General features: G+C 46.5%; 1 protein-coding gene across 1 annotated transcript in view; it reads right to left on the minus strand.

The window, feature by feature from the left end:
- Positions 1–27891, minus strand: part of FBF1 (Fas binding factor 1) — a 169435-nt gene that overhangs the window by 73354 nt on the left and 68190 nt on the right. The window contains exons 14-21 of the mRNA XM_068264242.1: positions 22456–22542; positions 22294–22379; positions 15863–15906; positions 15646–15741; positions 15442–15542; positions 12102–12308; positions 5208–5315; positions 1610–1749 (exon numbers count right to left, since the gene is read on the minus strand). Coding sequence (XP_068120343.1) covers positions 1610–1749; positions 5208–5315; positions 12102–12308; positions 15442–15542; positions 15646–15741; positions 15863–15906; positions 22294–22379; positions 22456–22542 — 869 coding nt within the window. The remainder of the gene's footprint in view (positions 1–1609; positions 1750–5207; positions 5316–12101; positions 12309–15441; positions 15543–15645; positions 15742–15862; positions 15907–22293; positions 22380–22455; positions 22543–27891) is intronic.

Consider the following 27891-nt stretch of genomic DNA (forward strand, 5'->3'; position numbering starts at 1 on the left):
GTGTCTTCATTGTCTCCTCGAAAGCCGCAACCAGCAGCAGCTGCCCCGCAAAGGCGAGATCCCCTTCAATGTATATATATATGTATATATGTATATATATATATATATATATATATATATATATATATATATATATATATATATTATATATATATATATATATATATATATGTGTGTGTGTGTGTGTATATATGTGTGTGTATATATGTGTGTGTGTGTGTGTGTACATGTGTGTGTACATGTGTGTGTACATGTGTGTGTACATGTGTGTGTACGTGTGTGTGTACGTGTGTGTGTGTGTGTGTGTATACATGTGTGTGTACATGTGTGTGTGTACATGTGTGTGTGTGTGTGTGTGTACATATACAGTGTGTGTGTGTATATACAGTGTGTGTGTATATATGTACAGTGTGTGTATACAGTGTGTGTGTGTGTTTATATAGTGTGTGTGTGTGTTTATATAGTGTGTGTGTGTGTGTGTGTGTGTGTGTGTTTATATAGTGTGTGTGTGTGTGTGTGTGTGTGTGTGTGTGTGTGTGTGTGTGTGTACATGTGTGTGTGTGTGTACATGTGTGTGTGTGTGTGTGTGTGTGTGTGTGTATAGTGTGCAGTGTGCGTGTGTGTGTGTGTGTATAGTGTGCAGTGTGCGTGTGTGTGCGTGCGTGTGTGTACAGTGTGCGTGTGTGTACAGTGTATACTAGATCAGTTAGGGAGACAGTACTGGTGATCAAAGTGACCATTATTGAACTGTATTACTTCTGTGCAGTGTGAAAATCGATCGAACGGGAAATCGACCGAAAAACCGCATCGTGTGTACCTAGCCTGTTATTTAGGTGATGCTTAACATCATAAATTAACACTTAGCTGGGTGGAAAAAAGAAACAGAAAGAAAGGGCAGAAGTGATGTCACTTTTGGAATCACAGAGGAGCAGTAAAAATGAAAGCAGCAGAAATAGTATTATTTTCTTTTTTCATATCACATTTCTCTTAAATCTGACAGTGAACACTAAACACAAGCTACATAAATAATTTCTTACTTTAATTTTTGTTTAGTTAATATGGAGTTTCATCCCACTTTAAAGAGACACTGAAGCAAAAAAAAAATTGGTTGTGTAGTACGGATAATTACTAGAATATTAGTAGCAAAGAAAACAGTCTCACATTTTTATTTTCAGTTATATAGTGTTTTTTTTTTTTTATAACATTGCATCATTCTCTAATATTTGCAGTTTACATACTACTCAGCGTTCTAAATGATTTTAAAGAACAGGCCAGTGAACTTTTGACCTGTCCTCTGGAGAGAAAAATAAAATAAAATGACTGACAGTTGAGATAATAAACTTCAGAAGACAGAGCTCTCTGTGAATTTAGCTCAATGGCTCTTTTGCATAGATAAAAACTGGAGTTTCTTAACTCTTCCTGTACTGGAAACAATATTAGACTTGTGTCTCAGCTCCTAATGTTTTATTTCTTAACTGTACTACACATACAAATCATTAGATCATAATTTTTTTTTGTTTCAGTGTCTCTAACTTTAATTAAGGTAACGTACAAAAATCCCCAATAAACAGTAACATTGTATCCTGCCTGATGGTTATGCGCTCGGTACCTCTAAGCTGTCCTTCTCTTTGTCGCGCTCCAATCTCTATTTCCTGTGAAGTGTTCATCTGGGTGCTCTCCACACGCACAGACAGATCACTCAGTTTATAAGAGAATGCTTCCATTTGTTCAATGATGCCATTTAACGACCTGAAAGGAAACAAAAATGACACTACAGAATATGGAGAAGCAATAGATCAATAATTGTATATAACTGTAATATGTGTGCAGTTCCCATGTGAAAATATTCAGTGGCTGCCGATGTAGATGGGAAAAGGAGATAAGGAGGGAGGGAAGAGGATAAACTTCGATAGCGCTACACCTTCTTGCAGTGCCAGCCTCTGGGTGCAGCACAATACTCCCCAGGCAATTGCTGTGCCCTCCTGAGTACCCCCCCCCCCCACAGTAATGGGCCAGAGTTGCGACTCGCGAGCAGAGGATGATAAAGAGTTTACTCACTCAAGGTCTACATCTGTGTTTAAAGGGGGCTTAAGCATCATCTACACGCATAGATGAGGCTGCGATCCGGCGATCGCCTCTTCCGCGTCCCCGCGCGTGCCAGCCGCGTCCCCGCTCGCCGCACGTGCGCCGCATTCGATTCCCCGCTCGTCCCCGCCGGCGCCGCTTATCTTCCGCTCGATTCCCTGCCATTGAGCAGGGAATCAGCGGAAGCAAGATCCGTCCTGTCGGATCTCATCAATCGAGCCGCATTAGCGGCTCGATTGATAAGGAGGATCGGAGCCGCATTTACTCGTGTAGATGCGGCCGCGATGCTCCTTATCAATCGAGCCGCTGATGCGGCTCGATTGATAAGATCCGACAGGACGGATCTCCGCACCGCCGATTCCCTGCTCGCTCCCCGTGAGGGGACAATGGCAGGGAATCGAGCGGAAGATAAGCGGCGCCGGCGGGGACGAGCGGGCACGAGCGGGGAATCGAATGTGGCGCACGCGCGGCGAGCGGGGACGTGGCGGGCACGCAGAAGAGGCGATGCAGCGGCTAATCGAGCCGCCGGATCGCTGCAATCTCTTATGGTGTAGACGGGGCTTAAGATGCTTTCCTTGCATTGAAACACATCCATTGCTATAATTACTAGGTAATGCCTAATGATGTTGATCCAGGGATTTTATCTCATTGCCATCTGGAGTCAGGAAGGATTTTTTTTCCTTTTAGGGCTAATTGAACCATGCCTTGTAAGGGTTTTTTGCCTTCCCCTGGATCAGTTGATATATGTGAGGGTGCAGGCTATACCTGTTACACCATATTTGGAAGTATGCATTTTTTCAACCCAATTAACTATGTAACTATGTACCGTATTTCGCGCCGTATAAGACGCTCCGGAATATAAGACGCACCCAGGTTTAGAGGGCAAAAACCAGGGAAAAAAAAAATATAAACTAAACCTGGTGCATCCATGTTCCAGGAGCGTCTTGTACATGACCTCCCCCAAATGGTGCCCTCCTGTGTCCCCATGTCTCTCCCAGGTGTCCCTCTGTCACCCCCAGGTGTCCCCCTGTCACCCCCAGGTGTCCCCCTGTCACCCCCAGGTGTCCTCCTCCATTCTATGCGTCTCTATTCTATGTGAAGACATCCGGCTCCTGTGTTCGGTTTCCTCTAGTGCCGGCTTGTAATGACGCGTCATTGATGACGCGTCATTACAAGTCGGCACTAGAGGAAGCCGCACACAGGAACCGGATGTCTTCAATCGCCGCGGGCAAGATGGAGGAGGTAAGCTTCTGCCGCTTCTTACATGGGGGGGACCCGGCGACACAGGAGGGGAGGATAGACAAGCGGGGGGGGGGGCCTGGGGACGCCTCACAGCGGGACACCTCACAGCGGGACACCTCACAGCGGGACGCATAGAATGGAGGAGGACACATAGGGCTGACAGGCTGCTGACACTTGGGGGGCTGACAGGCTGCTGACACTTGGGAGGCTGACAGGCTGCTGACACTTGGGGGGCTGATAGGCTGCTGACACTTGGGGGGCTGACAGGCTGCTGACACTTGGGGGGCTGACAGGCTGCTGACACTTGGGGGGCTGACAGGCTGCTGACACTTGGGGGTACAGGGGGACACCTGGGGGTGACAGGGGGACACCTGGGGGTGACAGAGGGACACCTGGGGGTGACAGAGGGACACCTGGGAGAGACATGGGGACACAGGAGGGCACCATTTGGGGGAGGTCATGTACAAGACGCTCCTGGAACATGGATGCACCAGGTTTAGTTTATATTTTTTTTTCCCTGGTTTTTGCCCTCTAAACCTGGGTGCGTCTTATATTCCGGAGCGTCTTATCTGCCGCTTCTTACATGGGGGGGACCCGGCGACACAGGAGGGGGGGGAATAGACAAGCGGGGGCAAGGGGGAACGCAGACACAGGCAAGGCAGGGAATCCCCGATGATGGCGGGTCGGCGGTTCATATCGGCGGGCGTCCATAAGTCGGAGATTCCCTGCCTTTGCCGTATAAGACGCAGGGACTTTTTCTCCCCATTTTTTGGGGAGAAAAAGTGCGTCTTATACGGCGGAAAATACGGTAAGTTATTCGGGACATGGAGGACCTCAGTAATGAGGAAAGGCCACCTGAATTAAACTTATTTACCCTTGAGAATAGAGGAGTAAAAGGTAGCCATACATCTAGAGATTCTGACTGAATCCACAAAGTGATTGACTTTATTGGGGAAACTACTTCAGTACAGTCCTGATGACTTCGGCCAGACCACATGACCTGCCCGGTGGAGCGCTGAGAAGCCGACCTGGAGCCCGACCTGGCGAGGTAGGCTTCTGCAGAAGAGGACACTGGGAGCCACCGGAACTGCGGTGAGGGCACAGAATGACTGCCAGGAGCTGAAGGAAGCCCCGTGTGAATTTTGATTTTTTATTTAGCTTGGACCTCTTCTTTGAGATCCAATGCAGATCTATGTGCCATAGATCTGCTGCCAGCAGCCGATCGACCTAGATCTTCCATTCTGTCAGATAAATATCGATCAAAGTCAATCGCACTCGGCTGCAAATCAAACGATCTGGGAATCTGATAGAATCGATTTCTGATCGATCGATTCTATAGAATCGATCGATGGCTGAAATTGACCAGTGTATGGGCCCCTTATCTGTCAGGTCGATCTACTGCTGGCAGTAGATAGATGACCCATAGGGTTGCATTGGATCTAATGGTGCAGTAATGCCTTTAGATAGATTTCCAATAGATTTTCAATACATTTAATTCTGAAATCTGTTCCTAGTATGTGGCACACATCAGATAGATTCCTGTAAGATTCCACCTGACAGGCATCTGACAGAAATCTATCTGATGGTCGAATCTGCTGCATATTATCAGCGTATGGCCACCTTTAGAAACGCCTTTCTTTTCTTGGAGTTTGCCAAGGTTCCTGATAGCACACAGACATCCAATAGTCCAGTGATCTGCAAACTTGGCCCTCCAGCTGTTAAGGAACTACAAGTCCAACAATGCATTGCAGGAGTCTGACAGCCACAGTCATGATTCATAAAGGCAAATGCATTGTGGGAGTTGTAGTTCCGTAACAGCTGGAGAGCCAAGTTTGCAGATCCCTGTAATAGTCTATAAGAATAATCAATCAGTAATGCACCTGGTCTGTGATGATGCGCTGGTCACTGCATCAATTTCTTGCTCTTTCAGCCGTTTGAGGCGCTGCAGCTGATCCTCGTGGTCTTTGCACATTCCCTGGACAGAGAGCCTGAGAAGAGAAGAAAAGGTCATGTGATGATGTCTACAGTTCAGACCAGCTTCCCATGCTTTTTTTTTCCCTTCTAATTTATGTTGTTCCCCACATTGTGCTCAGTTTTTTATTGAAGGTATAATCCAGCCCAATTTCAATTACATACATTATTATTACAATTTGGGAACTAATCACTTATATAACACACACTTAGGGCTTGATTCACAAAGTGGTGCTAACCTACTTAGCACGTCTAAAGTCTTTAGACGTGCTAACCAGGGTGCTAAGTAGGTTAGCACCGGATTTCTCCATCAGATCGCGCGCTAACTTTGCACGCGCAAAGTTTTACGCGCGCAAAGTTTTATGCACGCTAAGTCCCATAGGCTTTAATGGGCACTTCGCGCGGAGCGCCCTGCGCTCTGTGCAGTGTGCGCGTAAAGTTTTACGCGCATAAAGTTTTATGCATGAAAAGCTCGTTTAGACGTGCTAAGGGGGGTTTTCACAGGCGTGCTAACAGTTAGCACCGCTTTGTGAATCAAGCCCTTAATCCTTTATGTAGATGGTCTCAGTTTAGTTTCAAAAAAATCTTAGGTCCTTGCCAAAAAGTCACATCGCGTATTAGATAAGCGGTGAAACCATGCAGTGATGGTAAACCTAAGTACAAGTAGTCCCCGGCTAACGAACAAGATAGGAACTGTAGGTTCGTTCTTAACCTGAATCTGTTCTTAAGTCGGAACATTGTGCCATCTCTGTCCCCTGTACCTCCTCTGTGCCTCCAGTGTCCCCCTCTGTGTCACCTCTGCCCCCTGTACCTGCTTATACAAGTTTAACCACTTAACGACTAGCCAACGCCGATAGGCGGCGGCTGGTCGCAATGGTGTTTCCATGAGCGGCCGTTTCCTGTCAGTTCACGGAGGGAGTCTCCGTGAACAGCCTGCGAGCCTCCAATCGCGGCTCGCAGGCAAAATGTAAACACCCGGGGAAGAAATCCCCGCTGTTTACGGCGCAAGGTGCTGCTGTCACAGCAGCACCGTAAAGGAGATCGGAGATCCCCAGCCGGGGATCGCCGGCATCCGATAGGCTGTACCGCCTATCAGAGGCGGTACAGGACGGATCGCTGTCCTGTACTGCCTATCTTGGGCAGGAGAGGGAAGAATAGCGCTGCAGAGGGGGGCTTTGAGGAGCCCCCCCCCCCCCTAGGCGAAATTCAGCGGCGGCGATCAGACCCCCCCCCCCCCCCCAGCAGGACATCCCCCTAGTGGGGGAAAAAGGGGGGGGGGGGAAGTCTGATCGCCCTGCCTGCCACACGATCTGTGCGGGGGGCTGAAGAGCCCACCCAGCACAGATCATTCAAAATTCCTGCGGTCCTTAAGTGGTTAAAAGCCATTTTTTCTTAGAATTTTTTTAAAATCGATTATCTCAAAAACTACAAGTCCAAATTGAATTTTTTTTCTGGCTTGTTCCCATGGAAACACTGAATCCAAGACGTTTGTATCGGTGGGTCGTTTGTAAGTAAGGCGTTCGTAAGTCGGGGACTACCTGTAAGCATACAGGGTAAACCTCGTGCCTGCCTGTGTTAGTACCATGCAGAGCTCAAAAAACGCCTCAAATACCGTATATACTTGCATATAAGCCGACCCCCCAACTTTTCCCTGAAAAACCAGGGAAAAATGATTGACCCCCAATATAAGCCGGGGGTAGGAAATGCTGGATTGGTGCAACCCCCCAGTGTGTCCCATAGCTAGTATAGCGCCCAGTATAGGTAGGTAGTGTCCAGTATAGCTAGTATAGTGCCTAGCATAGCTAGTAAAGTGCCCAGTATAGCCAGTATAGTGCCCAGTATGGGTAGGTAGTGCCTCAGTTTAGCTAGTATAGTGCCCAGTTTAGCTAGTATAGTGCCCCAGTATGGCTAGTATAGTTTCCCAGTATGGCTAGTAAAGTGACCAGTTTAGCCAGTATAGTGCACAGTTTAGCGCCCAGTATGGGTAGGTAGTGCCTCAGTATAGTGCCCAGTTTAGCTAGTATAGTGCCCCAGTATGGCTAGTAAAGTGCCCAGTTTAGCCAGTATAGTGCCAAGTTTAGCTAGTATAGTGCCCAGTTTAGCCAGTATAGTGCCCAGTTTAGCCAGTATAGTGCCCAGTTTAGCTAGTATAGTGCCCAGTTTAGCTAGTATAGTGCCCAGTTTAGCCAGTATAGTGCCCAGTTTAGCCAGTATAGTGCCCAGTTTAGCCAGTATAGTGCCCAGTTTAGCCAGTATAGTGCCCAGCATAGGTAGGTAGTGTCCAGTATAACTAGTATAGTGCTCAGTATAGCTAGTAAAGTGCCCAGTATAGCCAGTATAGTGCCCAGTATGGGTAGGTAGTGCCTCAGTTTAGCTAGTATAGTGCCCAGTTTAGCTAGTATAGTGCCCCAGTATGGCTAGTATAGTGTCCCAGTATGGCTAGTAAAGTGCCCAGTTTAGCCAGTATAGTGCCCAGTATGGGTAGGTAGTGCCTCAGTATAGTGCCCAGTTTAGCTAGTATAGTGCCCAGTTTAGCTAGTATAGTGCCCCAGTATGGCTAGTAAAGTGCCCAGTTTAGCCAGTATAGTGCCAAGTTTAGCTAGTATAGTGCCCAGTTTAGCCAGTATAGTGCCCAGTTTAGCCAGTATAGTGCCCAGTTTAGCCAGTATAGTGCCCAGTTTAGCTAGTATAGTGCCCCAGTATGGCTAGTAAAGTGCCCAGTTTAGCCAGTATAGTGCCCAGTTTAGCTAGTATAGTGCTCAGTTTAGCTAGTATAGTGCCCAGTTTAGCCAGTATAGTGCCCAGTTTAGCCAGTATAGTGCCCAGTTTAGCCAGTATAGTGCCCAGTTTAGCCAGTATAGTGCCCAGTTTAGCCAGTATAGTGCCCAGTTTAGCTAGTATAGTGCCCAGTTTAGCTAGTATAGTGCCCCAGTATGGCTAGTAAAGTGCCCAGTTTAGCCAGTATAGTGCCCAGTTTAGCTAGTATAGTGCCCAGTTTAGCTAGTATAGTGCCCAGTTTAGCCAGCCAGTATAGTGCCCAGTTTAGCCAGTATAGTGCCCAGTTTAGCCAGTATAGTGCCCAGCATAGGTAGGTAGTGTCCAGTATAACTAGTATAGTGCCTAGTATAGCTAGTAAAGTGCCCAGTATAGTGCCCAGTATAGCCAGTATAGTGCCCAGTATGGGTAGGTAGTGCCTCAGTTTAGCTAGTATAGTGCCCAGTTTAGCTAGTATAGTGCCCCAGTATGGCTAGTATAGTGTCCCAGTATGGCTAGTAAAGTGCCCAGTTTAGCCAGTATAGTGCCCAGTATAGCGCCCAGTATGGGTAGGTAGTGCCTCAGTATAGTGCCCAGTTTAGCTAGTATAGTGCCCAGTTTAGCTAGTATAGTGCCCCAGTTTAGCCAGTATAGTGCCCAGTTTAGCCAGTATAGTGCCCAGTTTAGCCAGTATAGTGCCCAGTTTAGCTAGTATAGTGCCCCAGTATGGCTAGTAAAGTGCCCAGTTTAGCCAATATAGTGCCCCAGTTTAGCTAGTATAGTGCCCAGTTTAGCCAATATAGTGCCCCAGTTTAGCTAGTATAGTGCCCAGTTTAGCTAGTATAGTGCCCAGTTTAGCCAATATAGTGCCCCAGTTTAGCTAGTATAGTGCCCAGTTTAGCTAGTATAGTGCCCCAGTATGGGTAGTATAGTGCCCAAGTATGGCTAGTAAAGTGCCCAGTTTAGCCAGTATAGTGCCCAGTATAGGTAGGTAGTGCTCCCCCCGCGGCCGCTGCTGCTATTACCTGCTTAGGCAGCGGCCGCTTCCTAATCCGCGTTCCCCTTCTGAACTTTCAGAGTGTATCACAGCAGCGCGCCCGGCGCTGCTGCTGTGACGATGCAGGGGGCAGGAAAGAGCGCGGCTCCCTATAGCGGCGATCTGTATCGCCGTTACCAGGGGAACCGCTCTTTCCTGCCCCCTGCATCGTCACAGCAGCAGCGCCGGGCGCGCTGCTGTGATACACTCTGAAAGTTCAGAAGGGGAACGCGGATTAGGAAGCGGCCGCTGCCTAAGCAGGTAATAGCAGCGGCGGCCGCGGGGGGAGCGGGGAGGGGGGGGGGGCGCGCGGACCACCCACCACTAGACCACCAGGGAAGACTCGCATACAAGCCGACTCCCCAACTTTTGACCCCCTTTTTGGGGGTCAAAAATTCGGCTTGTATGCGAGTATATACGGTATGCAGTAATGGACTGTGAAGGCGTATGTATATGTACGCCACCAGTGAGTGTCGGCTCACCCCGCTGACGCTCAAACCTCTGGCGGCATAAAATACTATTCCCCCTTCGAGTTATCACAACTTGGAGGAGGATGTAATTCGGGGTTCGGCGATCACCGGAGCCCCCAATTACATGCCCAGCGCAGTATAACATTACTGCTATGGTGTGCCTAGTTTTGGTGTTAAGCACCATGCGTGGATGACGTCATCAAGCCGGGACCCAGATATTTGGCATCATGGGGGTGAGTGAAGAGCGGTGTGTGGAGGCTCCGGATGCAGGATCATCGCTGGATCAGGCACAGATTTTTTCATGCGATCTCTGTGTGGAGGGAGAGAGATGAATGATCACCGCTGTTGGCTACAGTGGAGATTGTTCATCCCAGGGGGGGGGCGTTTGTCACTTACTGGCTAGGGAAATGTATATTCCCTTACACCAATTAGTGCTGCAGCTGAAAGTGACACGCACTGGAGCGCACCCGATCCAGCACAGCTGTGAAATACAGGGCTGTGGAGTCAGAGTTGGAGTCGGAGTCGAGGAGTCGGAGTCGGATGATTTGTGTACAAAATCCACAGCCCTGGTAAGTATTAACCACCCTGGCGTTCTATTGAGATCGCCAGGGCGGCTGCGGGAGGGTTTTTTTTTAATTAAAAAAAAACCATTTCATGCAGCCAACTGAAAGTTGGCTGCATGAAAGCCCACTAGAGGGCGCTCCGGAGGCGTTCTTCCGATCACCTCCGGCAAGCATAAGTAACAAGGAAGGCTGCAATGAGCAGCCTTCCTTGTTTGGCTTTCCTCGTCGCCATGGCGACGAGCGGAGTGACGTCATGGACGTCAGCCGACATCCTGACGTCTGCCGCCTCCGATCCAGCCCTTAGCACTGGCCGGAACTATTTGTTCCGGCTGCGCAGGGCTCAGGCGGCTGGGGGGACCCTCTTTCGCCGCTGCTCGCGGCGGATCGCCGCAGAGCGACGGCGATCAGGCAGCACACGCGGCTGGCAAAGTGCCGGCTGCGTGTGCTGCTTTTTATTTCATCCGAATCGGCCCAGCAGGGCCTGAGCAGCACCCTCTGGTGGTAATGGACGAGCTGAGCTCGTCCATACCGCTAAGGTGGTTTTAAGGCCCATACACACGTCTGATTTTTTTAAACGCCAGGCGGATCGCTCAAGACCAGTCTTATCAGCCGAACGACGGACTGTACACACGCCTGATTTGACGTCCGGACGACTGAATGACGGGACGTCCAAACAACCCGTCGTTTAACAAAATCAGACGTGTGTATGGGCCTTTAGCCTAAGGAGTAGGAGTCAAAGCCATTTTCGGGACCCGGAGTCTGAGTTGGAGTCGGTGGTTTCATAAACTGAGGAGTCGGAGTTGGAAGATTTTTGTACCGACTCCACAGCCCTGGTGAAATAAATAGCCCCCCCAAAAATTTTATATCTACGTCCTTGTGGCTTGGATGAAGTCACAGAGGACGTAGATATAATGTAGTGGTGGAACAAGTGGTTAAACACTGTGCTTAATACAACTGTCCCGCCTCATCATGTAGTGTCCAGTATCAGCTATAATTGCCACCTCTGTCCCCCCCAGAAGGCTCTAAATGCGATGCAACAACCAAATAACAGGAACTGAAGCCAAACACTTCTCTGCTTGCACACATGATACCTTAAAATGATCTGATTTTATGCCAATTTGATAAATATGATCGGATCTCCCGAAACAAAAGGTTTTTTTTTTTCATTCGACTGAAAATTCCGATTGGATTTCCTGTTTTGTTTTTTTTTCGATTTTTATCGATCCGGAATGCTGGAAATTTCTCTTCACTTTTCTAAAGATTGTATGGTGTGTTAGATTGTTAGTTTATTAATATACACACCCTTGCAATTTTCTCAGATTTTCCAATCATTTTTTATCATAATTGGGGAAAAATTGAATTGGAAAAAAAAAAGTGAGGTGTGTGGTACATTGGTCATATTTTTGAAATGTTACAATCAGTCAGAAAAATTGATTGCAATTCTTAAATTGAACAGATATTTAAAAAAATCTATGGTGTGTGGCCACCTTAAAGAGAAACTCCGACCAAGAATTGACCATCCCAATCAGTAGCTGATACCCCCTTTTACATGAGAAATCTATTCCTTTTCGCAAACAGACCATCAGGGGGCGCTGTATGACTGATATTGTGGTGAAACCCCTCCCACAAGAAACTCTGAGGACCGTGGTACTCCTGGCAGTTTCCTGTCTGTGAACCTCATTGTGGGAAATAGCTGTTTACAGCGGTTTCCAACTGCCAAAAAAGCATGCAGCAGCTACATCACCTGCAAACAATAAAAACGTCACCATGTGATAAATGTCAGAATGTAAATCAGGGAGAGGAAAGATTTTACAATGGGCAAACACTGACTAAATCATTTATACATAATTATTGTAAAAATGAAGCACTTTTTTTATTACATTATTTTCACTGGAGTTCCTCTTTAAGCAAGACGTCCTCAATCGCCTGCTGAACCGGCCTTTACATGCTTCAAAGGATACGAGTAATCTAGCTGTTCACCTCTGCAGTTCTTTGACTCTTTCTATCTCCTTGTCCTTTTCCTGCTGGAATTCAGTCAGCTTCCGCTGATACTGAGCTAACAGTTCAGCCTTCTCGCTTTCCGCTTTCTGGCACAGGGAGAGGTATTGGCTGGAAAGGTCCTGGTTCTCTTTGCGAAGGCGTTCCTCCCGTTGGCTGGCAGAATCCTCCATGAGCTTCAGGCGATTTCTGTGAACAAGTAAGGAGTGCAAATGCAAATCAATCACACACCAACAAAAAGAATAAAATAAATAAATAAATAATAATATGTTTGGTGTTGAGGGAAAATAAAAATTATATTCAGCATCTGCAACTACAGTATATGTCTTACATTCAGTGTTATATTTTCAGCTTTGAGCGAGGTTGGATTATTCACCAAGCTAAAGGCTAATGAATCCAGCAGTCTGGTGGAGGAGATAAAAAACAAAACACAGGCTGCTACTGATGATGTCACAGGGGAGGTGATCTCAGCTTGTGTGAGATTGCACATAGACGACGCCCCTGTGTGGGAGGGTAGCTGATGACAAACACACCCATGATCTAAAACCTCCTACTAAGCTCAGAAGTAATGGCTGCCACCTGTATAACCCTAGTTATGAAAAGAGAAGGATGAAAAGCATGCACTGAAATGCTCATAGGCTTGAAGAAGTGTTTATTGATCTTTGTATGTGTCAGAGTGGTGCAACTAAATATTTTGAATTAAAAAAATGTTTGGTTTGGGTCCGCTTTAAGCTTTCTAATGGCGTCCAGCAATACAGTATTTTCCCCAGATGCAATCAATCGATCGAGTTGAAAAAAGACATACGTCCATGGAGTTCAAACAGAAAATAAGGTACAACTTCAGCCTGCTCCCTCACATATCCCTGTTGAGCCAGAGTAAGGTGAAAAACCCTCACAAGGCATGGTCCAATTAGCCCCAAAAGGGTAGAAAATCCTTACCGACTCCAGATGGAAGTCAGATAAAATCCCTGGATGAACACCTCTGTAAATTACCTAGTAATTATAGCCATGGATCTGCTTCAATGCAAAGAAAGCATCTAAGCTCCCCTCAGACACAGTTATAGAATTTGCTATAACTACTTCCTGTGGTAATACATTCCACATTTAAATCTGAGATATCTTACTTTATACCCTTTCCTAAATAAATGGCTAAAACATTTTTCCTCCATGAGCAGATCATGTCCCCTGGCCCTTTGCACAAGCCTGGGTACAAAAAGCTCATCCGCCAAGTTTTTATATTACCCTCTGATGTATTTATAAGTGTTAATTAGACCTCCTCTAAGGCGTCTTTTCTCCACACTAAATAAGTCCACTTTATCTAACCTTTCCTGGTAAGTGAGACCTTCCATCCCTCTAACCAAATTTGTTGCTAGTCTCTGCACCTGCTCTAAAACTGAAGTGCCCAGAACTGTATTCCAGATTCCAGATGTGGCCTGATTATAGAGTTAAACGGGTAATATGCTAGCATCCAAAGTTTTTATTTCCCTTTGAATGCATCGAAATTTTTTTATTAGCTTTAGCTGTGGCTGCTTGGCATTAAATACGGTTATTTAAATTGTTGTTATCAAGTACTCCAAAGTCGTCTCCAAGTTTGATATCCTTGTATCCTGTTTATTTTGTATGGTGCTAGACTTGTGGTACAACCAAAATGTATCACTTTACATTTCTCAACATTGAATTTCATCTGCCATGTATGTGCCCATATAGTCATCCTATCAAGATCCTTCTGCAATATATCCCCATCTTCCCTAGACTTGATAATTCTGCACAACTTTTTATCATATGCAAAAATAGAAACATTACTTTCTACTTTATTAATAAATAAATTGAAGAGCATTGGACCCAGCACCGACCCCTGTGGGACCCCATTGCTAACAGATATGATCCATTGACCACAACTCTGTTTTCTGTCCATTAGCCTGTTCCCTATCCATGCACACAAACTCTTCCCCAGTCCTTGCATCCTCAACTTTTGCACCAGACTTCTGTGGGGAACAGTGTCGAAGGCCTTTGCAAAGTCCAACTATACCACATCTACAGCATTCCCAATATCCATATTAGCATTCACCACCTCATAAACCCCTCCTTTTGTGATACCACCCCCTCCCTGTAGATTGTAAGCCTTTGGCCGGGCCCTCTCTCTTTGTGCATCATACTAGATTGTGCACCCACGGAATAATGTGATCTTGTATTATTGGGCCTATCGCTCCAGTGCATGATCTGACATTGTGTATCTTATTGCTTATTATTGTATTACTGTATTGTGTTGTCTGTCACCTCTATTATTGCCTGTACTATTATTGATTGTACAGCACTGCATAATTTGCTGACGCTACATAAATCCAAAGTGAAGGATGGAGCCCACATAAAGGCCTGCACACCCAGGTGTCAAAAATGATCATAAGCTGGTCAGTGTGGTTAATGTCTTCTAATATGTACAGTTATGGGTGAGCAGACTGTTTGGTTCTGGGAGAGGGGGCAGTAAGTGAAGGAACAGTAGGCGACAATGAACAGCATTGGTCATTCATGTTGATGATCTAGCGATTTGTCTTTTTGAATCACCAAACTACATTGGAGATTGCCTGTACTGATGCCAGGTTTCCACCTCGATCAGGAACAATGCAACAGAGGAGAAGGAAAGAGGATGCTACTTCACCTTTAATCACAGGGTTCACATATAGACAAATGGTTAGCAGTGGGGGTGAACAAGCCTGAAAGCGGTTTCATGTTAAAGAAAACCTGTAATGAGAAAAACCTCCCCTGGGGGGTGCTCACCTCGGGAGGGGGAAGCCTCCGGATCCTATCGAGGCTTCCCCCGTCCTCCTGTGTCCCACGGTGGCAGCAAAAAAGCTCCAGGAACGGCAGGGATGTAAATATTTACCTTCCCGGCTCCAGCGCAGGCGCAGTATCGGCTCTCCGCTCGGAGAGAGGCGGAAATACCCGATCACTGTCGGCCACTCTACTGTGTAGACGCAAGTCTCCTGCACCTGCGTAGTAGAGCGGACCCGACAGAGATCGGCTATTTCAGCCTCTCTCCGTGCTGAGAGCCGCAACAGCGCCCCCGCTGGAGCCAGGAGAGGTAAATAAATCAGCGCTTATCAGGCTTGTCAAGGGAGGATTCCGTGACACTTCGGGGGAGCCAGCGCTGAATTGCCTGCAGCTAAGCCTCATTGGGACCCTGAGGCTTCCCCCTCTCGAGGTGAGTACCCCCCAGGGGACATTTTATTTGTTACAGGTTCTCTTTAATAAACGCTTCCTCAGAGGCTACAAAGGGTTGCTAGGTCATCAGATGCTAGGTAAGGATTTGATTTATATGACGTACCTTTGTGCATTATCTATGAGCTCCAGATCTTCTTGGTGTCTTTGCTGCAGTGTTGCCAATAACAGGTTTTGTTGTTCTTTCTCCAGATGAATCTTTCTAATCTGTGATATAGTATATAGAATTAAAATATGAATGGTTAGCGGCCAGCCTGCTTGAACACAAGGTCATTATTAAAAAACAAACATTGTACTCCTGAAATTATACCTGAGCCTCAAGATCCAATATCTTCTGTGATTGAAGCAGCTCCCCAGAGGAGTCTTTGTCATTGTGAAAGGCCTTGGACAGTGCAGGCAACGGTTGCTGTCAGCCAAAACAAGGTTCAGTAGAAGCAGACAATTAAAAGCTTCATAAACAAAATGGTTTCAGGGTCACAAAAAAAAAAAAGATAGTAAAAAAAGAATAGAAAGTTAAAAAGACTCACCTGAATGTGATCTCTGCGTGAATCTGAAGTCCCGGTTGTTGGAACTACGAACGAAGAAAACAGAGATTACATTAACACAGAAACTGAACAGGAAAGAATTGCTTTTTTGTTAAAGTGGATCCGAGATAAACTTTTACTCATTGCATAATTGTGTTCCTTTCCTATAGTTTATAGGGCATTCCTCAGGCCAAATACTTTTTTGTTTTGTTTTAATACTCTAATTCCCTATAAACTAAACAAGCCTCGCCCCACAGCTCCTCCAGAGAGCCTTGGCACTGTAGCAAGGGCTTATGGGAGATCAGTCTGGGCAGGAGGAGGAGGAGGTTACTAGCCAGAGATTTCAGAGGCAGAGGGGAGGAGGGAGGAGAGGGAATTAGATTTTCATAGGCTGAGGGCTGGAGATGCAGATAAGCTTGCCTGTGTGTAATGTGACAAACAGAACATGGCTGCTGTCATTGTATCACAGGACTAAATAATCATGAAGCTGTTTGCAGCTAGATTTGCTGTGTAAACCATCTAAACTTTAGATAAGATATATAGACAAGTTACTTGTTATAGTTAGTTTTTCATCTCGGATCCGCTTTAAAGTAAAGTACTTTAGTTGCTTAGATGTGGGAAACCAATTTCCACTAGAAGCATGCAAATTCATATGCTATTTTACACATGATTGATTGAATAGCCCTACATAAATTGTGTTCCTGTCCCAATTTATGGTGATGCTATTTGTTTCGCAAACAAAGGTGTATTTTTGCTAGAGTGTACGTTTCATTCAGTATTAACCCCCCCCCCCCCCCCGTACTGATAGCCAGATGTGCCTCAGTATTAGCCCCTCGGTATGGATGGCCAGATGTGCCCTTTATAAGTCTCCCCCATATACATAACCAGATGTGCCCCTTTATTAGCCTTCCACACCAGCCAGGCGTGCATATTTATCCACCCCCAGTATAGACAAATGACCCCCTTTGTAAGCCCCCCCATAGATATCTAGATGTTCCCCTGTATTAGCCTCCCTATCCCAATATATGTGCCCCTTTATTTGCTGCCCCTCCCATATAGTCAGGTATGCCTCTTATTTCTGTCCTCATTCTAGTGGCGATCAGTCTCCCCTCCGTACGACTGCTATCAGCCTCACTGTGCCCAAATGATTCGGGTCCTGGCTTGATGATGTCATCAAACAGAGACCAGATCCATTCGGCATAGTGAGGCTGACAGTAGTATTGTACAAAGGTTCGCTTAATCGCCGCTGAAACGAAGGCAGGTGAGGCATTCTTATGGACTAATCCTCCATGCTGCCCGATCACAGCAATAGAGGGAGGGGTTAATTGGAGGGAAACGGGCAGGGGGTTGGGGAGATCGGACCCCAGGACTGGAAGGCTCTCCAGTTAGTGTAGTTAGGGGGAGGCGAGTTACCGAGCACAAGTATGTGCTAGCTCGCACCCAATGCTCATTAACAGCTACAGACCAATATTCACGTTACAGGGGCTCTGCAACAGCGTAATTATACTGTAGTTGAGCAGTGGAACAATAAAACAGAGGAGTTCTTTAAAGTGTACCTGAAATAGAAAAAAAACATTTATAAGTACCTGGGGCTTCCTTCAGCCCACTTAAGGCCATTGGCTCCCTCGTCGACCTTCCAGGCTGCCTTCATACTCTGCTGGCCGTCCGGGTGTATCTTCAAATCGTCGTCACCACATACTGCCCATGCGGGGCCCGGCTGCACGCCCCTGTAACCGTGCAGACCCAAGAAGCTCCCAGCAACGGGAACGCGATGGAGTGCATGTATGGCTGGGCCACACATGCTGGTACGTGGCTGACTGGTGGCAGCTGGAAGATTTAGCCGGACAACCAGCAGAGGATCCAGGAGGCCCGGGAGGATGACAAGGGAGCCAAACGGCCTGAAGGAGGTTGGAGGATGCCCCAGGTATGTAAAAAGGTTTTTTGTTTTTCTTTCATCTCAGGATTCCTTTAACGATTTTCATCCAAAATTCCCGAAAGGCACACAAGAAAATACGCAGGCAGAAGTGACTATGGGAATGAAAATGCTTAAAGGACTTACAAGGCGAGGGGCCTTTAACAAATGTAACTCACCTGGGGTTTCATCCAGCCCATAGCACATATCGCGTGCTCCGCTCCTCCACGTTATCCTGCTGGCCGCCCGTGAAGATCGCCACTCCGCCGGCGGGTCAGGTCTTCTGCGCCTGTTCGGGAGTACATCCACGTCGTACTGCGCCTGCTCACAACTCTGCACAGGCGCAGTACGCAGCAGATGACGTGGACGCACATCCGCGCAGGCGCAGTGTGTGAAGGTTAAATTGCCGTCACACACCGCACACAGATTTTTTAATCCATTTTGGCATGAAATCAAGTCCCAGTCCCCCCTGCGGTCCTCACCTGTCTGCCGTGTGGTCCTTGTCTCTGCTTCTCCCCGGCGACTGCTCTGTCTTCTTCACGTCAATGCCCCGGAGTACATGTGGGATGTAAGCAGGTGATAGACACTAGCAGAGCCGGGACAAGGTCCTCCAGCACCCAAGGCTGAGACACCAAAGTGCGCCCCTCCATCCCTCCCACCCCAGCCGTCACACACTGATTACTATTAGACTAAGAGGGCCACAGGGCCCACAACCTCCCCAACACCTTAATCTCTAGTTATGTGGCTTGCAGTCACTGCCATGTATCCCCTTTTCTTATTTCTTTCTGCTTCATACACAATTAGGAATGACAGCTGAATGAATTCTGCGCCCCCTCCTACACTGCGCCCTGAGGCTGGAGCCTCTCCAGCCTATGCCTCGGCCCAGCCCTGGACACTAGGGGCGCTGTGCGTACTAGAGGCCCCTAGTGTCTATCCCCTGCATTACGGCACACGGAACTGAAGAAGATGCCAGGGGGAAGCAGTGATTGGGCCCTGCAGTGGAGAGGTGAAAGTATCTTTGTTGGTCGCCGAATCAACGACGCTAACGACACGCTCCCTATCCACTGACAAGATTTTAGGGTTAGTGCACACCAGAGCGGTTCTTAAAGAGGAACTTCATTCTAAACAAACATATTGTCATTAAGTTACATTAGTTATGTTAATTAAAATAGATAGGTAATATAATCTCTTACCCACCCTGTTTTAAAAGAACAGGCAAATGTTTGTGATTTTATGAGGGCAGCCATCTTTTTGGTTGATAGGAGGTGACAGGGAGCACGAGACACAGTTCCAACTGTCCTGTGTCCTGATCACCCCTCCCAGTTGCTGGGCAACGTGAATAACAACATAGGAAATCCCATCATGCTTTTCACAGCATCAGGGGAAAAAAGCTCGGGCAGTTTTCTTTGATGGGGCGGAGCTTCGCTTTTGTGCAGCTAAAAATAAGGCTTGGGTAAGAAAAACAAAGTTCTGATGCTGTGAAACTGTTAAAGAAACACCAAACCTTTTCAGTGCTGCTGAGTAGATTTTTAGTCTGGAGGTTCACTTGAAGCATTTTTTAAAACGGTTGCAGGGGGAAAACCGCTTGGCTAATGGAAGTGAATAGACTGGTGCATACCAGAGCGGTTCATTTTTCCCCCAAACGCAAACTCGGGGGCTGCAGCATTTTTTAGATTTCTGAGGCGTTTCTGCCTCAATGCTAAAGTATAGGAAAGTGGAAAACCGCTCTGAAAATTGCTAGATCAGAGCGGTTTTCCAGGCATTTTTGTTACAGTAGCTGTTCAGTAACAGGTTTACTGTAACAATATATGAAATCTGCTACACAAAAACGCTCCAAAAAATGCTAGGCATGTTTAGAAAATATCTCTAGCATGCCTAGAATCGCTCTGAAAATCTGATTCAAACACCTCCAGCGTTTTGCGGACCTGCTGGAGGTTTTTGGTGTGCACTGGGCCTCAGTGAGAAGCAATCCTCTGAACAGAAAACTTTGGACAGGGAGTCTCATGTATGTCCAGTCTAGAATCTCCGACACCTTGCAGATAAGTCGCTCAATACGCCTCTGCCACATGTACCACGTTCAACGCTCTGCAGGTATTATGCTAAAATTGGATAAACAGAGGCACCCAAAAAAATAAAATACACTCTAATTTGCAAGGCAATGAGGGAGTCACTGTGTGCTGGGCAACCTAACTCTATTATCTGAGTTGAGAGATTGTTTATAGTCATATTCTTTTTTTTCCTGGTGCCAACCTTTTTTAATTGGACCCTTATCATATAGGTGCTTTTATTGTGCCTGGTGAAACATGCTGTTTGGGCCATTACTACTTTATGTACTTCATCTTCATTAAAGAGACACTGAAGCCTCAAAAAAACAACCCCTTTTTACTGCAGAGTTCTCTTGAGCATTAATGCCCTACCTGAAATGCAGCATCCCCGCGGCTGAACTCCCAATTAATACCCCCGAAATCCCCAGGGGAAGATTAGGGGATCACTTCCGTGTAGAGGCAGAGCTTTGGGCAGTAGCTCTGCCTTTACTCACGTCAATCTGCGCGGATCTCCGCCTCCTCCTGCCCCTTTCAGTCTTCTTTCACTGAGAGGGGCGGGGAGAGGCGGCGATCAGCGCAGAGTGTCGCAAATGGAGGCAGAGCTACTGCCCAAAGCTTTGCCTCCCCCGGGCAGCAAAATCCAGGACTTTGAAAGCTGTGGACTTTTGTCCTTGGACTTTGGGGGTGTTAATTGCAAGTTCAGCCGCGGGGATGCAGCGTTTCAGGTAGGGCATTAATACTAAATAGGACTGCAGTAAAAACTGTTTTTTCTTTAGACTTCAGAGTCTCTTTAAAGGAGAGCGAGAGGTATATGGAGGCTGCCATATTTAATTCCTTTTAAGCAATACCAGTTACCTGGTTATCCTGCTGATCCTCTGCCTCTAATACTTTCAGCCACAGCCCCTGAACAAGCATGCAGCAGATCAGGTGTTCCTGACATCATTATCAGATCTGACAAAATTAGCTGCATGCTTGTTTCTGGTGCTATTAAGACACCATTGCAGCCAAATAGATCAACTGGGCTGCCAGGCAACTGGTATTATTTAATAGGAAATAAATATGGCAGCCTCCATATTCTTCTCACTTCAGTTGTCCTTTAATAAATGGGCCATGCTATTATCATAGCAAAGATGTGTCTCTGAAAAAGCAGATGAACGTAAGAACAGGCTGAACATCAGAATGATAAAGCGGTCTCCTCTGACAGGTAAGACTTCACTATTGCTGGCATTTCAGGTGACAGATTCAGTTTGATGAAAATAATTCACTGCATCTCTACTGTGTCAGTAACCGTACCGCTGTCATTTTCATGATGCCTTTTCAGTCTAATCAGACTTTTCATTTTAGTTTTGATAAAAATGAAAGAGATCCAGCAGTAAAGAGAAATATCTGCCCAATAATAACATTCTCAATACTTTGCGAGTAGTTAATAGAAGAGAGATCAAGAAATGATTGAGGTTTGCCATGTAATTTGTTCATATTGTTTGATCCACAATCAACCTGCGCGTAATCATCCTTACTACTGGCAGACATGAAAAAAACTAGACAGCACCAACTGCAGTGTTCTCCCCAGGCTCTTTTAGCCGGGTGCTCCACCCGGCTAGTTTTGGTGACCACCCGGCTGTCATTGGCTCACCTCCTCACCTCCTCCTATGCTGTAAGCAGAGTTGCCCTGCATTTTCATCTCTACCCACCCGGCTGCTTTTTCATGCCACCCGGCTACTATTTCATGCCACCCGGCTGGAAAATAATTCTGGGGAGAACACTGAACTGCCATCCTATACAATAAAATGCAAGTGTCCCTGCGTCATCCACTGAATGGTTGTGTGTCCCTGGCTTTCTTGTACTGAGCATGTGCGCAGCCAGGGCAGTTAGGACACAGGACCGGACCTGACAGTTTGCTGTGTGTGGTTCACAGAGGTTCTCATTGCATTGTGGGAAATAACAGCTTTTTACAACTGCCAAGGAAGCAGCTCCCTGTGTGCCTATACTTCAGACAGTGGTGGGGAACGAGCAAGCGGGGGGCGTATGTGCGCGCATTGCGGGGGGGGTAGCGGCTGTGACCTAGCGCCCGTCTTTTACCGGGAGTGCCTTTTTACTAGTAATCTATAACTGCACCCACTAACAATGCGATAGTCTAAAAGGTTGTTTTTTTATAGATCTACATATGCACAGAGGGAGATACTGGTTGCTTGGCAGTTGGAAACAGCTGTTATTTCCCACAATGCAACAAGGTTCACAGACAGGAAACTGTCTGGACCTAAGTCCTGCCATCACACTGTGGGAGGGATTTCACCACAATATCAACCATACAGAGCCCCCTGATGATCTTTTTGAGAAAAAGGTAAATATTTCTCATGGGAAAAGGGGTATCAGCTACTGATTGGGATGAAGCTCAATCCTGGATTACAATTCCTCTTTAATATCAGTATACGGTCTATTTACAAAGCTTTTACATTTACTCAGATAGGCAAGCACACCTGTCTCAGTGTTTCCTTTATGTCTTGGCACTGCTGGACTGATAAAAGTAGACTCTTTTCGAGGACTTTCCCACGGTAACGGAGACCTGAGAGGAGAGATACAGATGAAGGACCAGTTTACAAGATGTAGATTAGTATTAATAGATGATCTATGGTACAAACCATGACATTTCTGCTTCTGGAATAGCCTTGCTTGCTATGCTGCCCAGGCCAGAATGCGGAGTGGTGTTCACCATTGCAGGGACAGCTCTGAAACGACATGGAATAAGAAACTTTATATTTATTATCAGATTCATCCCCAGAGATATCAGAAACATTTATGTTTTAAAAAATATCAAAACACTAGCTTAAAAGGGAACCAGAGGTGTGAGACCTATGGAGGCTGCCATATATTTATTTCCTTTTAAACAATACCAGTTGCCTGGCAGTCCTGCTACTCTTTCTGGTCTAAAATCACACACCTGAAACAAGTATGTAGCTAATCCTGACAGATTTACCAGACATCTGCTCTGCATGCCTGTTCAGGGTCTATGGCTTAAAGTATTAGAGGCAGACGATCAGCAGGCCAGCCAGGCAATGTGCATTGTTTAAAAGAAAATAAACATGTCAGCCTCCATATCTCTCACACCTTGGGTTCCCTTTAAAAAAATCCTGAACGTAGAAGGGTAGAAAGCGATCTTATGGATAAAATTCTTGCAGTAGAGAATCTCCTATTAGCAGTAGTGAACCATGGTTTGGTCAGAGAATTTATATACATAGTTTCTCTTTAAAGCGGGATTGTCACCATAAAAATCAAATTTCAACAGCAACTGGTCTGAGTGTATTAAGTGATAAAGATGCTAATCCTGCATTCAAAACTTTTTCTGCTGTTATGATTTGGAGTTATCACATACTTAAGGAGCACTGGCCCTTTAATAGTCAGTGCCAAACAGTTGCATGCTGGGGGTTCTTTTTATCTATAATATATTCCTTCTCTTCCCTTTATTTCCCTGCCCAGCTGCTTATCTGAAACATGATCCCCTGCTCACTTGTGTTTACAAGCAAGGCTGAGGTGACTCAGCGATTGGAGAAAAGAAAAAAAGTAAAGGGCAGAAATGACATCAGTATTTAGCCTCAAACTGTGGGCAAAAGACATGAGGTGTGAGACCTATGGAGGCTGCCATATATTTATTTCCTTTTAAACAATACCAGTTGCCTGGCAGTCCTGCTACTCTTTCTGGTCTAAAATCACACACCTGAAACAAGCATGTAGCTAATCCTGACAGATTTACCAGACATCTGCTCTGCATGCTTGTTCAGGGTCTATGGCTTAAAGTATTAGAGGCAGACGATCAGCAGGACAGCCAGGCAATGTGCATTGTTTAAAAGAAAATAAACATGTCAGCCTCCATATCACTCTCACATCGGGTTCCCTTTAAAAAAATCCTGAACGTAGAAGGGTAGAAAGCGATCTTATGGATCAAATTCTTGCAGTAGAGAATCTCCTATTAGCAGTAGTGAACCATGGTTTGGTCAGAGAATTTATATACAGAGTTCCTCTTTAAAGCGGGATTGTCACCATAAAAATCAAATTTTAACAGCAACTGGTCTGAGTGTATTAAGTGATAAAGATGCTAATCCTGCATTCAAAACTTTTTCTGCTGTTATGATTTGGAGTTATCACATACTTAAAGAGAGTCTGAAGCGAGAATAGATCTCGCTTCAGACCTCATAGCTAGCAGGGGCATGCATGCCCCTGCTAAAACGCCGCTATAGCGCGGCTTAACGGGGGTCCCTGTCCCCCCAAACCCCCTCCGTGCAGCGGGGGAACGCTTCCTGGTTGGGGCAGGGCTAACCGCCGCAGCCCTGCCCCATGCGCGTCTGTCAGATGCGTATCTCCGCCTCTCCCCCGCCCCTCTCAGTCTTCCTTCACTGAGAGGGGCGGGGGAGAGGCGGCGATGCGCGTCTGATAGACGCGACTGGAGGCAGGGCTGCAGCCGTTAGCCCTGCCTCCAGGAAGAGTTTTCCCTACGACCATTTTACGACCAACTTTTGCGGGGGGTGGGTTGGGGGTGAAGGGACCCCCGTTAAGCCGCGGGATAGCGGCGTTTTAGCAGGGGCACACGTGCCCCTGCTATATATAAGACCTGAAGCGAGATTTAGTCTCGCTTCAGTGTCTCTTTAAGGAGCACTGGCCCTTTAATAGTCAGTGCCAAACAGTTGCATGCTGGGGGTTCTTTTTATCTTTAATATATTCCTTCTCTTCCCTTTATTTCCCTGCCCAGCTGCTTATCTGAAACACGATCCTCTACTCACTTGTGTTTACAGGCAAGGCTGAGGTGACTCAGCGATTGGAGGAGAAAAGAAAAAAAGTAAAGGGCAGAAATGACATCAGTATTTAGCCTCAAACTGTGGGCAAAAGACATGGCCCCCACCAGGAACAGAATTCTCTTCATTTACTAATATAACATTCACTGAAATCAAAACGTGGACAGTACAATACATGTGTTATGTAAGTAGATCAATCTACTTATATATGTTTTTTCCCTGGCATAGTATGGCTGAGCCTACTGCTTTAAGAGAAATAGAAGCATAATGGTTTAGAGAAACGGAATGTTTATATTTCAGGAAGAGCATAGAACAACTTACCGTTCCTGGACCCGGACTGAATATCTGGGGAGGTATAAACATTCCCAGCAGAACGGTAAACATGTTCCGCTAGGACAGTAAACAATACCGTCCTGGAATTGGGGGTCCGTTCCACCAAACGCTCTAATTCTGGAATAAGTCATTGGGCAAGCGCAGTAAGCATCTTGCTTGTCACTCCATCACATGCTTTGACTAGCCAATGGCAGATCTAGCATGTGATGGACAGTGGGCTCCACCCCGTAGGGGTTGGATCCAGAATTAACCCTTGGCAGGCTGGTTTATAAGAGGCTGCCTAGCCAAAAGTGGGGACTTCTATGTACTTAAAACTTCTTCTAACTTCATTAAACTTCCTGTATCTTTGTACATAGGTTGGTGAGGTAACAGAGACTGTTCTTAAAGGGACACTGTAGGGGGGGAGGGGGGGGGAAATGAGTTGAAGTTACCCGGGGCTTCTACTGGTCCCCCGCAGACATCCTGTGCCCGCTCAGCCACTCACCGATGCTCTGGCCCCGCCTCCGGTTCACTTCTGGAATTTCAGACTTTAAAGTCAGAAAACCACTGCGCCTGCGTTGCCATACTGGGCTTGTGCTATACACTCCTGGTGACGTCAGCAGGAGCGAGGACACAGCAATGCAGGCGCAGTGGTTTTCAGACTTCAAAGTCTGAAATTCCAGAAGTGTACCGGAGGCGGGGCCAGAGCATCGGTGAGTGGCTGCGCGGGCACAGGATGTCTGCGGGGGACCATTAGAAGCCCGGGCAAGTTCAACTCATTTTCCCCCGACCCCCTACAGTATCCCTTTAAAGTGAACCTCCGGACTAAAAATCTACTCAGCAGCACTGAAAAGGCTCGGTGTTTCTTTAACAGTTTCACAGCATCAGAACTTTGTTTTTCTTACCCAAGCCTCATTTTTTAGCTGCACAGAAGAAAACTGCCCGGGCATTTTTCCCCTGATGCTGTGCAAAGCATGATGGGATTTCTGATGATGTTGTTCTCGTTCTGCTGTTTTGGTGCTCATTTTTTTTTTTTTTACATTTTTAATTTGACATTTGAAGCCTAGCGCATGCAGCTGGGAGGGGTTATCAGGACACAGGACAGTTGGAACTGTGTCTCATGCTCCGTCACCTCCTTTCAACCAAAAAGATGGCTGCCCCATGAAAAAGATGGCTGCCCCCATAACAAAGATGGCTGCCCTCATGAAATCACAAACATTTGCCTGTGCTTTTAAAACAGGGTGGGTAAGTGATTATATTACCTATCTATTTTAATTAACATAACTAATGTAACTTAATGACAGTATGTTTGTTTAGACTGAAGTTCCCGTTTAAGATGAACATGAGCCATTCGCTAGGATTGGTTCAAGATGCCATGAAACACAACTTTGTACTTCAGATTCCTGCTTTGCTGAGGCACCTTTTAAGATGTGTGCCTGCATTCCATTCCTGCTGTATACCTGTATTGCCGAATAAATCTATTTAGAGGATATGAAAACATCTTTGAGCAAGTTCCCTCCATTGCTGCTGTAGTGATGAATGTCAGGTTATTGCAGTTCCTGTGATAGGGTGCCGAACCAAGGTGGCAACCCGTAGCAACCACCTAATTACAATTTTACAAGAAGTATATGAAGGCTGCCATGTTTTATCCATTTAAACAATACCAGTTGCCTGGCAGTCCTGCTGATCTCTTCGGCTGCAGTAGTGTCTGTATCTCACACCTAAAGCAAGCATGCAGCTAATCCAGTCAGACTTCAGTCAGAAACATCTGATCTGCATGCTTGTTCAGGGTCTATGGCTAAAGGCTCGTACAGACAAGCTTGACTAAAGTGCCGCCCCCCACAACAACAGAATGCATTGTTAGCTACGTAGGTGACATGCATGTGTACTGGGTGGCCCAGTGATGTCGCCCAAAAGGATCGGGTCCTGATCCCCGATGGGCGACATAAGTCAAAGGTGTGTAAAAGTATTAGAGGCAGAGGATCAGCAAGACAGCCAGGCAGTGTGCATTGTCTACAAGGAAATAACTATGTCAGCCTCCATCTCCCTCTCCGGGGGTAACAACGCTGGAGAGAGGAACAGGAAGGCTCTATAGGACCCAGAGCCTTCCCTCTCCTTAAGTATCTCTTTTTTTTTGTACCTTTAAGGTGCCCATTAAAGGTACAATTTCCCGAATGATCGACCAGCGTTTGATCAGAAACAATGGTTTGTGCACACAGACGTGGACCAAAATATACTATCTGATACAATCAGCAGGATCATTCCAGAAAATGGACGTGAGATCATCAGGGCAATCATTGCGGTGAAACGCCGAGACCCAGGCTGAGGCGCAAGCTTCCGGGTCTCGGCAGGCTGCTGACGTCACTGGAGCGCAGCTTGGCGCTCAGCTCCCATTGGATAGGCGGGGATGCGCTCTCAGTACGCGCTCCGCCGCTGTAAACATTAGCCATGTGAGTGTGTTGCGTGTCAGCTGACACGCTGGTATGCAATTGGTTACTTTAGATTCCTTTGTTTTCTGATTGGTTAGTCCTTGTATTTAACTCAGGTGAGCGCCCCAAGACATCGCCCGTGATAGCATTAGCTTTTGGCTTGTTGCTGGGTATGCGCTCACAAACCATTGACTTCTGTTGCCGATTTTGCCTTGTATCTTGACTATGTTTTACTCTAGAACACGTGTCGAACTCCAGGCCTGGAGGGCCAGATCCATGCCAGTGTTTAGGATGGACTGAGAGAGGAATGTGCTCTACCGGATGGACCACACCTCTCCTGATTCAGTCCCATCAATTCATTTGAGCTGTATCAAAAATGTGTGAGGATCTCGGCCCTCATAGGACTGGTCTGACATACCTGCTCTAGAATGATTCCCTGGTGCCGATTCTGCTTGTATCCTGACCACGTCTATTGGATTACCAGTCGCCGACTATGCTAGTGTACCTGGACTTTGCCTGTTTGCAGCCTGGATTGACCTCTGACTGGATA

The sequence above is a fragment of the Hyperolius riggenbachi genome, chromosome 12 (genome assembly GCF_040937935.1).
Source record: "Hyperolius riggenbachi isolate aHypRig1 chromosome 12, aHypRig1.pri, whole genome shotgun sequence".
NCBI classification, from domain to species: Eukaryota; Metazoa; Chordata; class Amphibia; order Anura; family Hyperoliidae; genus Hyperolius; species Hyperolius riggenbachi.